This window comes from Crocuta crocuta, unplaced genomic scaffold (assembly GCF_008692635.1).
Source record: "Crocuta crocuta isolate KB4526 unplaced genomic scaffold, BGI_CrCroc_1.0 scaffold70, whole genome shotgun sequence".
NCBI lineage: Eukaryota > Metazoa > Chordata > Mammalia > Carnivora > Hyaenidae > Crocuta > Crocuta crocuta.
The window spans coordinates 12,462,801-12,474,910 of NW_027528417.1; the positions used below are offsets into that span (position 1 = coordinate 12,462,801).

The 12,110-nt window shown below is 42.2% G+C and overlaps 1 protein-coding gene across 6 annotated transcripts in view; it reads right to left on the reverse strand.

Annotated features, from left to right (window-relative positions):
• Window positions 1–12,110, reverse strand: part of TP63 (tumor protein p63) — a 103,349-nt gene that overhangs the window by 23,103 nt on the left and 68,136 nt on the right. For 4 of the 6 annotated variants that reach the window (XM_077754383.1, XM_077754385.1, XM_077754386.1 and 1 more), the window contains 6 exons: window positions 9,996–10,182; window positions 7,379–7,494; window positions 6,315–6,424; window positions 5,509–5,645; window positions 3,545–3,627; window positions 911–1,047 (listed from right to left, as the gene is read on the reverse strand). In XM_077754383.1, the coding sequence (XP_077610509.1) occupies window positions 911–1,047; window positions 3,545–3,627; window positions 5,509–5,645; window positions 6,315–6,424; window positions 7,379–7,494; window positions 9,996–10,182 (770 nt within the window). The remainder of the gene's footprint in view (window positions 1–910; window positions 1,048–3,544; window positions 3,628–5,508; window positions 5,646–6,314; window positions 6,425–7,378; window positions 7,495–9,995; window positions 10,183–12,110) is intronic. The other 2 variants (XM_077754384.1, XM_077754387.1) reach the window with 1 other exon arrangement.

The window sequence follows — 12,110 nt, forward strand, 5'->3', positions numbered from 1 at the left end:
AGAGTAAAGTCAAATGTCTGCATTACTTAAATAGGCCCCAAATGGAGACATTCTACATTACCTACAGAGACTCTGGCAATATTTTCAGAATAGAAAACTGAAGCTAACAAGTGATTATTCTTAACCACAGAAGGGTAAGAAGTATCAACAGGGTCTTGATCTGACCACTTGCCTTTCTCCCATAAGAGCTATTCTATTCTGATTAGTCATCAAACAACAGTGTCATTAAAAGATCCAAGAGTCAAGGTAAAAAATAACATAAAAGTAGGCTGCATGTGTATTCTAATATGGTTGCAAAAGCTGGCCCATTTTATGTAACACTGTATTGCTGGAAGACAACCTAGAACAGAAATGCTGAAACATAAGATGCTACTTTGCCCTTCTGCATCCAGACAGTTTCCCAATGAGCATGCGCTAAGTCTCAGAATCCTCAAAGTGTTCAAAGAAGTCACTCAGAGTAAAACCTACGTGCTAACCCCAGTCTACAATGGTTTTCCCAAAAGCGGATTGTTTGCATCCCAGGGAAGATAAAGGACAATCCCCCGAGATAAGGGAAGATTACATATTTTAAAATATACACGTTGTTACTAGAATAGAGCGTATACTCAAAATTCTCCTATTGATAGAGGTATATGGTTGAGGGGTAGAGAGAACAAACGCTCTCTGTATAAGTCTCTGTAACTCACTTGAAATGGTTTAGCTTTACTTCAGAAGCTGGGTGGAACTTCTAAAGGTAGGGCAAGAAACTCTGAAGGTTGTTGAAACTAAAAAGGGGGCCCTGTACCAGCTCATGCAAACCTGTTATGTTCTGCTGTCTCACGGCCTCTTCTATACCCATTGCCCTATTTCTGACCCAAACAAAGAGCCACTTCTACTCACACCTCTTAAAATGACATGACAACACACTCACTGTTTCTGAAGTAAATGTTGGTGCTGCTGCTGCTGCTGCTGCCTGTACGTCTCGATTGTGTGCTGAGGAAGGTACTGCATGAGTTCCAGGGACTCTTTGATCTTCAACAGCATTTCATAGGTCTCACGGCCCCTCACCTACATGAAGGACACAGGAAAGAGAAGGGCCCGTGAAGAAGTCTAGAACAATTAACAGCACGGTCAATCCTTATCTGTGGATTCTGCACTGACGACTTTGCCTGCTCGCTAACATTCACATGTGACGGGAACATCACTACTGGCAGTGCCCTGTGGTCGTTCATGGACATGTGCAGAGTGACACACTTCGGTTGCTCAGGCGTGTCCCCAGCTCAGGTGGACAAGGGCATGCTCCGCCATCTTGTTTCAGCATTCATGCTGCAAACAAGTATCCTTTCCATGGTCTCTTTAGCGCCACATTTCTGTAGGTGTTGTTGGGGAACCCGTTCTCTAAAGTGGTCCCCAAGGGTAGTGCTGAAGTGCTGTCTAATATTCCAGGTGCCAGAAGGCTGTGGTGGGCCTTAGGGAGAAAACCTGTTAGATCAGCTTCCTCCAGCCATGAGTTAAGTGCTGTTGGTCATGAGTTCAGTGTTAATGAATCAAGAGGTATATATTAAATAAGGTGTCTTTAAGCAGAAACACATACCAAACCAGGTTATGTACTGATTGGCTGCTGAAAATGTTGTGACCAGAGGCTCATGGGAACTTAATCCTGTACTTCCCCAGGAGCGATGACTCGTATTTGTCAGGACGGCATTTGCAGTGATTTTAGAAGACACAACTACCCAAAATAATGGGAATTAGCTGTAATTAAATATCTCTGGAAGGACATTCAGCTGAGGCAAAATAGGCTTCTCTTTAAGGGAGTCTCTGAAAAGTGTTTAAAAGTATAAGCAGGACCAAGATGGAGCAAGGCAAGCAGAGCACGTGAGCACTTGCAGGGCCCTGAGAGCAAGCGCTTATTTAAATTCTGCACCCTAGGCATTTCACTTACCTCACCCCAGGCCCCTCCCTGAGTGAGAGAGGCAGGGTTTGTCAGAAGTCAGAAATGGGAAGGTTTCCTCTACCTTAACTCCTACTTGCCCCAGCTCTGTGATCACCTCTGTGAAGCTCCCCCCCACCTCAGTCTTTTGATGAGAGCTCTGTCCTTTCTTTGTGTTCCTTCAGCATCATGCCAAACTCTACTGAGGCAATTATTTCATTATATTACAACTGTATTCTTGCTAGAAGGCAAGCTCTTTGAAGGTAAGTGTATTCTACTGACTTCTAAATTCATGTGAAATTAAAGGTTTCCTTTTTTCTTTAATTCACACAATCCACTCTAGTTAATTCTTCACTACACATTCAAGATGTAATTGAATGTGTACAGTTCAGTACAAACTGAAATTTCATTAAAAACAGCTTCTCAAGTGGTTCCCATCTCAGCAACTGAAAACACATTAGGTCTTTTGGGATATGTGGTATGTCAGGATAATGTTAAACTTAAGGTTCACAAGTCAGTTTCCATATGTAGCCTGAGAAACAAGACACCGAGAATCTTGGCTAACTCACTGTCTGATTGTTTTACAGCAAGCAGTCTATTGCCCTGAAGGTCAGGGCCCAAAGAAGGTAGGGAAGCAGGTGTGGCACACCCAAACCTGTTGGTTTGCTTTAGCTTCCATACCAGGGCGGCAGCTCCCAGTCAGATCTCGTGGTCCTCCTTGCCTGGTTCTCAGGCCAGTTAAGATGGCGTCAAGGGCTATACTGGTTACCATGACTTGGCTGCCACTCTAGATGGCCAAAACCTAAGGTGATAAGAATCCAACAAACCACAACCATAGTCTAAGACAGGGAGCCTCAGTGACCTTGAGAAGACTCATGTTCCTTGTAGGAATGAACAGTGCTATTCCACAGCAACTGGGCTGAGTCTTGTGGTCATTCACATGTAACTGAGGATTCTCTCTTGATTGGCCTTCTTTATAGTACTTCCTAAAAGAAATCGCAGTCAAGTCTGGAATTGTTGTACTGTCAAATCTGTGAACTCTATCTGGCAAAATTTCAGTCTTGGCGATCATACGGTATGACCATGCTGTCTAGGGTAATCTTATGATTCTTTGTTTTTTTTTTTTTAAAACTTTGATGTTTATTTATTTTTGAGAGAGACACACACAGAGTATGAGTGGGGGAGGGGCAGAGAGCGAGAGAGAGGGAGACACAGAATCTGAAACAGGGTCCAGGTCCTGAGCTATCACCACAGAGCCCGACGTGGGGCTCAAACTCACAGACTGTGAGATCATGACCTGAGCCAAAGTCAGATGCCCAACCCACTGAGCCACCCAGACACCCTGGTAATCTGAGATTCTTAAATAATAAACTGTAAATTAATTTTAAGTATTTGGGTAAGAAAAATTATATTAGAACAGTAGCTTTGTCCGGATGAGTATCAGGTAGAGGAGCCTGTGCTATTGACATATTTCAACACTGGGGAAGAAAGGGATCATTTCCTGATTTTTCAAACAATAGCTTCTCCCTGTTTTATCTCCCCAGTCACCACCACCCCTTTCTCATTGTCACAGAGGAAAAGCTCATTCAGAGAAGGTAAATAGAAGCAATCATGAATACTCAAAAGGAGACTCACTGGTAAATATAACAGCTCATCATCCGGGGATCTCCGTTTTTTGATGGATGTCATCTGGATGCCGTGTGTGTTCTGACGAAAAGCTAGTGGAGGGAAAATGCAAGTTTCATCCTGGGAACATTTCCGAAGCACTAATACATTTATTAAACAGACAGTAGTCTCCGCAAGACCTGTGAGCTTTGAGTTGCCACTCTTACGCCTCCATCTACTTGGTGATCATCGCATTTACATTAAGGGTGCACCTTACAATAATGAGGTGGGGGAGGGGAATAAGAAGAAGGAAGACATAGGTGGCTTGAGTCATGCTGCAGGAATCCCTGTGTCTTGCTGGCATGCGTCTGTGAACAGCTGTTAAGGAAAGGAAGATAAATTGGTTTGGTGCTTTATGTTTCAGATCATTTGTCTTCCAAGGAGGGAAATGTGTGTGGTAGAAGCAGTCCTGGCCATGCGTTCGGTTGGTATGTTCAGCCCTCTCATGGTAGCGCATACATCACGGAACTTCAGACATGTGGTCTCGTTTCCAGGACTGTTTTCCCTTTGGTAAAGTGAGTGAATGCAGCTCGTAAATCCCTAAGGTTTCCAAAATTAGAAACTACACCTGGGATCCAGGATATAGAGATGATCCTTTTACCAAAGTGCAGATCATCTATTACTAAAACTTATTAAGTTGTAGGTAACTGAGGTGCTCGGGGAAGCATATAGAAGCTATACCACAAGACAGACTCAAGAGAAAATTAGGCTGCGGATATGACTATCTACATGTCATATATGTGTGTATCACATACATATTTTTACTTTATACACACACACACACACACACACACACATATACTTTTATAAGGAATACTCAGGGAGAGAAGGAGCTTAACAAAAGGACAAATAGTACCATATACAAGTATATGCATATACACACACACACTATTTTGAGCAATAATCAGGGAAATAAGGAACATAACAGGAAGGCAAATCATACTGAACAGTTAGAAGTTGACGATGAGTAGCTGTTATAACACAGTGCAATTTATATTTCTTCTGAATACTAATCCATAATAAGGTTAAAACATTTTTTCATGATATAAGTCATAGTGCGGTGTATTTTAAAATACTTGCTGTAGTGATAACAGGCTTACGTGGGGCACCTCCCTAGAATCAACATCACAGTCAGATGGGCGTGTGGATCAGTGGTTTGCACACTTTGCTACCCAGAGGTCTGGGCCCCTCTGGGGCTGTATTGCATGGACAAGGAGTGGTTATGAACCGAGCATGGAGCCACAGACCACCCTCTACTCCTGCCCCCTTCTTTAGAGTCACTCTGCTTTAATCTATATGCATTATAGGCTTTTTGAAATATTTCATTTACAAAAAGCTTTTAATGATTAACAAAAGAAGTTTGAAAACAACAGACCGAAATCATTAGCCTCACTATAAATGAGGTAACTAAGGCCCCAAGAGGGTCATACATGTCAAAATTCAATGAAACCCAGATCTTCATATTCCCCAGACTGTGCTTTGTGAAAGACAGTCTTAAATCTCACTATTCCCAGTAATTCATAAGGTAGGTAGATGCTATTTTCAGCCCTGATGCTCAATTACAGAAAGGTCAACTGGTATCAGTAGCTCACATGCAGGGTTTCTGATTCATTAAGTCTGGGAACTAAGAATTTACAGTCTACCCAGTTTCAAGATCATGCTGATGCTACTGGTCTGAGAGTCACAGTTTTAGGATCCCTGGACTAAGAAATCCTCACAATGACAATTTCCTTTTGCAAAGCTGTGGTGCACAGCTGGAGTCCATTTCAGCACCCCCATTAATGGGACAGCAGTTTGAACCGGCTGTGGGGCCTCAAGTCATACTTGTCCCTGAAGCCTTGTGGTCTTCCTCTGCAGCTTCCCAAATATCGCTCCTAGCTCCCATATCTGGAGAAATTTTAGCCCTGCCCCATTTGGCTACTACAGCTACTTACGGCGCTTCGTACCGTCACCGTTCTTTGCGCTGTCCGAGACTTGCTGCTTCCTGATGCTGTCTTCATCCGCCTTCCTGTCTCTCCCTGGGCAAGCACAGATCCGGGCCTCAAAGCAGCGTCGGCCCAGGACTTGCCCACTAGGAATCAGAGAAGAGGGAGAGAAAGGGTGAAATTGAAAAGAATCTTAAAAGTCCCTTAAATTCTCTCATTTCCATTTCTGATGCCAGCCATCACCCATCCACCATGACCACCAGCTCACTCGTGGCTGCTCTGAGGGTGGACCCAGAAGCACTTGGCAGAACACAAAAGTGCTTGCATGCCCCAAACAATATTAGCAAATATCATTCCATTTGTCCTGCAAAGAACCCCCAAGCCATTAACTGAACAGCTGTATTTAGCTACAGATTTTGAAGGACAGTTGAGTTAAGCTTGTGGATGTCTCTGGATAAAACCCCCTTAGGCAGCCCAGACTTACTCAAAGAAACTGTTAGCTGCCTTGGGAGCCACTTGGAAACAAACACTGTCTAATCAGAAACTAGTGTAGTCAAATGTCAAGAATTCAGGTATAAAGTGACTTGGATGCCTTCCTGGTTCTTTTCTCCCCTCTACCTTAACGCACCCTGTTCTGTCTCCACCTTCTTAGATCTTTTATGTCAGTGTTTGCAGCTAGGATTTAAAGCACAAAGCACAAAATCAAGGCTAGCTCTTTGCTGTACATGGGAAGTTAATGACAGAACAAACACAATTTCACTTTGCCCTCTGCCCACGGTGTTTTCTAGAACGACAATTCTGCAGATGCCACTTACTCTCTGGTTTCCAGAGTAACAATGATTAAAATTGGACGGCGGTTCATCCCTCCAACACAACTGCTGTTACACATGAAATTGTACAGGACTGTCGTGAATTCAGTGCCAACCTGGACATAGGAAGAAAAAGAATCCGGGTTAACGATGTTCTTCCTTCTCAGTTCTTCTATTTAACCAACTCACTCCTGATGAGGTGATATTCTTTCCTCTAGGGAGAAAAGCTCTAAAACCCAATCTAGATTCCTTTTTGCCTTGCCCTTTGTGAAGCTTAAAGCTAATGTTTGCAACAATGGACACTACACTAGGTGAAATAGGCTTTTAAAAATAATACTTTTTGATCCTATTCATTTGTAAGATAATCCCTATCACCCAATTCAAACAGGGGGAGATATGAAAAAACTATCAAAAATAGCAGCAACACCCCAGGGGTATTTCCCCTATGTGGATAAAACAGTGCCACACAGATTTAACTGTATACTTCCATCAATAACACTCTGGAGCTGAAAAGGTCCTCAGGATTGAAAATCATCTAGTCAAAGTGGTCATTTATGGGTGAGTCAACTGAAGTTTAGAGAGAGAAAGTCCCAGGCTAAAGGTCCACACAGCAAGCCAGCAAACCAATGACTCTGGTTTCACTGCTCCAGTGTTCTTCCCACAGAACCGGTCTGCTTTTCTAATCTGCCATCTGTTCATTCAAACTTAAGCTAAGAGGTCCTTCTTAGAGTCTCCCATTTGCAGGCTAGCATGAGTGTACTTGGCATTCAGTGCACATTCACCACCAGTTCAATTGCCAGTTAGATTCCCTAGATGAGACAAGGTCATGTATTTACCCCATTGCAAGTTCAATTATTATCAGACTTTAAGATGGCAACATGGGCACATAGCAATGTTACCAAGTTACCTTAGTACAAATTTAGGAGTTCTGAAGGAGATAGGCACTCTACAATAAAGTGGAAGAGGAGAAACACAAAAACTTTTGTATTTGATGAGAAAGACTACAGCCGAAGTAGACGTTCAAAACACCCTAATGCTCTCCTAAGTTAGCCCAGGACTTATCTTTTTACCTGGGGTGGTTCATAAGGTACCAACACACTCTGTCTTCCTGTGATGGGGTCTTCAACATACTGGGCATGGCTGTTCCCTTCTACTCGAATCAAATGACTAGGAGGAGCAATCTGTCCTGCAGAACAGAGAAAGACAAAATAGTTAGTTATTTGGCTTCAAACTTAAAAAAAATGAAGCTGCATGGACAGCTAAAACTAAAATAGTTTGTTTAATAGAGAAAATACACATCCTTGAAAAAGGGAACAGATTTCATTGCCAGATATCTAATAAGTGAAGGTGTACCTTTCGAGCAATAGAAATGGCTGGAATGCTCATCTATATTTAAAGACATAGTCCTTTGTTCCTAGTGCTTAAGGTAAATGATTCAAACTTTCATGGTACTCCATGACTATGTCTCTGCCCTGATCCATAGAGAGGATTCTGTTAACTTCTATGGGAAATGGAAGAAAAAGGAATAATTGAAAAAAAGACAACTCAGCTTGAGAAAAGATGCTTTCCTCAAACTGACTAGCAAAAATATTAAATAAGGATGTACATTTCATTGTCTATTCTTTCCTCTGGTACAAATTCTCAATCTTTACACCTGCCTTTTCTCCCCCTCTTCTTTTCTTTCTTTCTTTTTTAAAGATCTATACTCAACGCAGGGCTTGAACTCATGATCCTGAGACTAACAGTTGCATACCCTACTGATTGAACCAACCAGACATGCCTGGTTTTACACTTGCTTTGGACATAAAGATGAGAAACTCATTGGCTTTGTGGTGCTGAAAAGAGCTGCAGGTAGGAGAATTAGAAGAGGGAAGCATGCTTTTAAAGGAGTATAGGCCAGGGGCCCTTGGGTGGCTCAGTCAGTTAAGCAGCCAACTTTTGATTTTGGCTCAAGTCATGATCGTACAGTTTGTCGGATCAAGCCCGGCATCAGACTCTTTGCAGACAGTGTGAAGCCTTCTTGGGATTCTCTCTCTCCCATTCTCTCTTCCCCTCCCCCATTAATGCTCCCTCTCCCCCCTCCCCCTCCCTTCCTCTTAAAATTTAAAAAAAAAAAAAAGAGAATAAGCCAGATTTCACAAAATTAAGATACCTGACAGAGCTGCAAGGAAAGAAACTGATATGAGAATTGTGAGCCATAAGGGTGTTCGTAACCTTTGGGTACCTGTTACCATTCTATAAAAATTCATACTCAATAAATGTCAGACATTAAGTATGAAAATGCTCTCTGAGGAATCATCTATTTGGCAAAAACAGTTATCATGTCAAACAATGAGAAAGCAAAATGAAACATAGTTGTATCATCTTGATGGATCAAGGGCAGTTATAGAAACCTATAATGGAGTCCAGCTATAAGGAATAATCTTTAAGGCATATTGTTAAGTGAAAGATAAGATAAAAAGGTATTGAGGGGAGCCTGGGTGGCTGAGTCTGTTAAGCCTCTGACTCTCGATTATGGCTTCGGTCATGATCTTATGGCGTGTGAGATCTAACCCTGCTTGGAATATTCATTCATTCTCTCTCTCTCTCTCTCTCTGCTTCTCCCCCACTGGCATACATGTGCATGTACTCTCTCCCTCTCTCAAAATAAATACTTCTTTTTTTTTAAAGAAAGGCATTGAAAATGAGGCCATGTAGACAAGGACTGGAAATTCATTTGTAAAAAGTAGTTAAGGTGGGAGGGTTTTAATTTTCTCTTTTGAAATTTCTACCTACTCTCTTTCTTCCTCCACTAACTTTTCTCTACTATCTATCCCTATATTCACACTAGATACCTATCAATATTCCTATTTTTAAAATATTTTCTATATAAAGTGTCCTAACTTGCAAGCCTCTGCCCCCAGATCACTCTTTGATGAATACTTACGTGTTCTCTTGCCTTCCTTTCCACTTTCCTCTGCTCCTTACTTAGCCTTTCATAGAACCATAGAATATCCAATGTAAAAGAACCCATGGAAATAGTGACTTCCTTTATAAAGCCCTTATTGGATCTGAGGTTCAGAATATGGTGCCTGACATATCTATGGACACAAAACTTAAAGGAGACCCCAAGATACCTGCTCTGTGACTCATAGTCCTTTACTTTGCTATTCTCCCTCCCAGCTTACATCCTATCTTCTATTTACTCCTCTTATCTATTATTCATCTTCATTCTCTTTTCTTCTTACCCACTTTCCTCTTCTGGTTTTTTTTTTTTTTTTCTCACCTTTTATGCTCCCCCAACTTACCCTTCCTGCTCTCAATTGGTATAGACTTGATCATCACTCTAGCAAAGGCACTAAAGCCGAGGGTTACTATTGCCTGGGCCAAAGAAACCCTATGTCAGGTTGTCCCTTCTACACCCTCTCATTTAAAGAAAAAAAAAAAAAAGAAAAAGGAAGGAAGCAGTAGGGACTGGAGAGACAAGTCCAGGTCACCTCGTAATTACCAATAGGAAACAGTCCAATTATTATGAAAGCCACAAATTTATTTATCATTATTCTCAAACACTCCATTAGACAAAAGGTAGACTGAGCTGCCATCAGATTGCACAGACTGTAACCAGGCTGATGGTCGCCAGAGAAAAATCTTCACAGGACCTCTATTTTCAAAGAGCTTAGCTGACCAGCCACTGCTCCTAATTCTTACCCTCATTGAATTCACGGCTCAGTTCGTGGTTGGGGCACCGTTTCACCACCTCGGTGACATGTTCAGCCTTCTTGTAGACAGGCATGGCACGGATGACAGCGCCCTGCGGAGGTGGGGTCATCACCTTGATCTGGATGGGACATGTCTTGGCAATTTGGCAGTAGAGTTTCTTCAGTTCGGTGGAATACTGCTTAGAGATGGGCCGGTGGTGGCGGGAGGGAAAGAGCCAACAGAAGATACCATTACTTTTCAAATCAGAATCAGGACAGCATGTCCGCTTTGTGTAGATGCATGTTTACGATTACCTACTACATACATGACAGCGAGCAATCGTGGTTTATCGATACCATGGAATACTACATGGCAATGAGAAGGAATGAAATCTGGCCATGTGTAGCAACATGGATGGACCTTGAGGGTGTTATGCTGAGCGAAATAAGTCAGGCAGAGAAGGACAGATACCGTATGTTTGCACGTATAGGAGGATTAGGAGGAACTTAACGCAGGACCGTGGGGGAGATGAAGGGCGGAAATGGTGGGGGAGAGGGAGAGAGGCAAACCATGAGAGACTCTTGAATGCTGAGAACAAACTGAGGACTGATGGATGTGAGGGGGAGGGGGGAGATGGGCATGGAGGAGGGCACTTGTGGGGATGAGCACTGGGTGTTATATGGAAACCAACTTGACAATAAACTATTTGTAAAAAAAAAAAAAAAAAAGAAGTTGTATTCATTAATCAAACTAATCATTTTTCCTACTTTAAATACCGTCCTGTGTCGACAAGAGTTCACATTTGTCAAAACACATTTATGCCATGATGTTACCTTTTCTTTTGGATAAAGAAATTGAGTCTCAGAGGGGTTTAAATAATGAATACCACAAACACCTTTATAGAGTTCCAGAAACTAAATGGAAAAAAACCCAGTGTTGCCATGCACTGAGTAACATTTCACAGATTATAATTTATCCTGCCCTTACAAGACTCTAGAAAGACTCAGAGGAAATAGGATTTATGGGAAAAAATTAAGATGGAATGGAATATCTGGCAGAGAGTAAAGAGATTTAACCCAAGGTTAGCCAACTAGAAAATTGCAAAGCAAAAGTTCTACCAAACTACTGTACTTGTGTTGTCCTGCCATAGCCTGAAACCATGAGAAAGCTGACAGGGGACATTTGGTCCTAGACTCTCATGAAAAAGGACAGGCCTGTTGTAATGCCGCAAATCATGATGGCAAGAGCCATAAAGATACAGAACTCTTCCCTCGTAAGTGGCTGAGACGTTTCCTCCCCATACTTCCTTCTGCAGGGACAGGAGCTTCAGCGGTTGGCTGGTTGACTGGTTGGAGAATGGCCAAAAGAGGGAAGAAAGCATGAGACTTAGAACCAAATAGAAGAGGGGGCGCCTGGGTGGCTCATTCGGTTAGGCGTCCAACTTCGGCTCAGGTCATGATCTCATGGTTCGTGGGTTTGAGCCCCCCCTCGGGCTGTGTGCTGACAGCCAGCTCAGAGCCTGGAGCCTATTTCAGATTCTGTAACTCCCTCTCTCTCTGACCCTCCCCGCTCACGCTCTCTCTCTCTCTCTCTCTCTCTCTCAGAAATAGATAAAATGTTAAAAAATTAAAAAAAAAAGAACCAAATAGAAGGAAAAAAAGGCCCTATCCTGTGCTTCTTCCCCTCCATCTCTGAACCAACGTAGAAGTCTCCATTCTAATCCTTACATTCTATTAAACCTTAGCATCCCAATCTTCTGCGTCAATTCCCCATCAAGGCATTCCTTCTCATTCTGCTGCTGAAGTGAAACCACCCAGCACCAGAATTGCCAGCCAAGAATGGGGCACCTAGTAACACTTACCCAAACAAAGGTAAACACACACACACATTACAATCATAAGTTGGTAGCAATATTCTTCCAGGGGAAAGACACCAGAACAGCAAAACGACTTATTACTGATATGTTTCAACCCAACTCCAACTAAAGGCAAATGCCTGCTAAAAAGTACATTTAAAATAATCACTTTACCTTTTTCCTTTTGAAATATATTTTATTTAAGTAATCCTTCATTTCATCCTAAGCATTTTAGTATATGAAATTTTCAGTTAAGAATTTCCTAATGC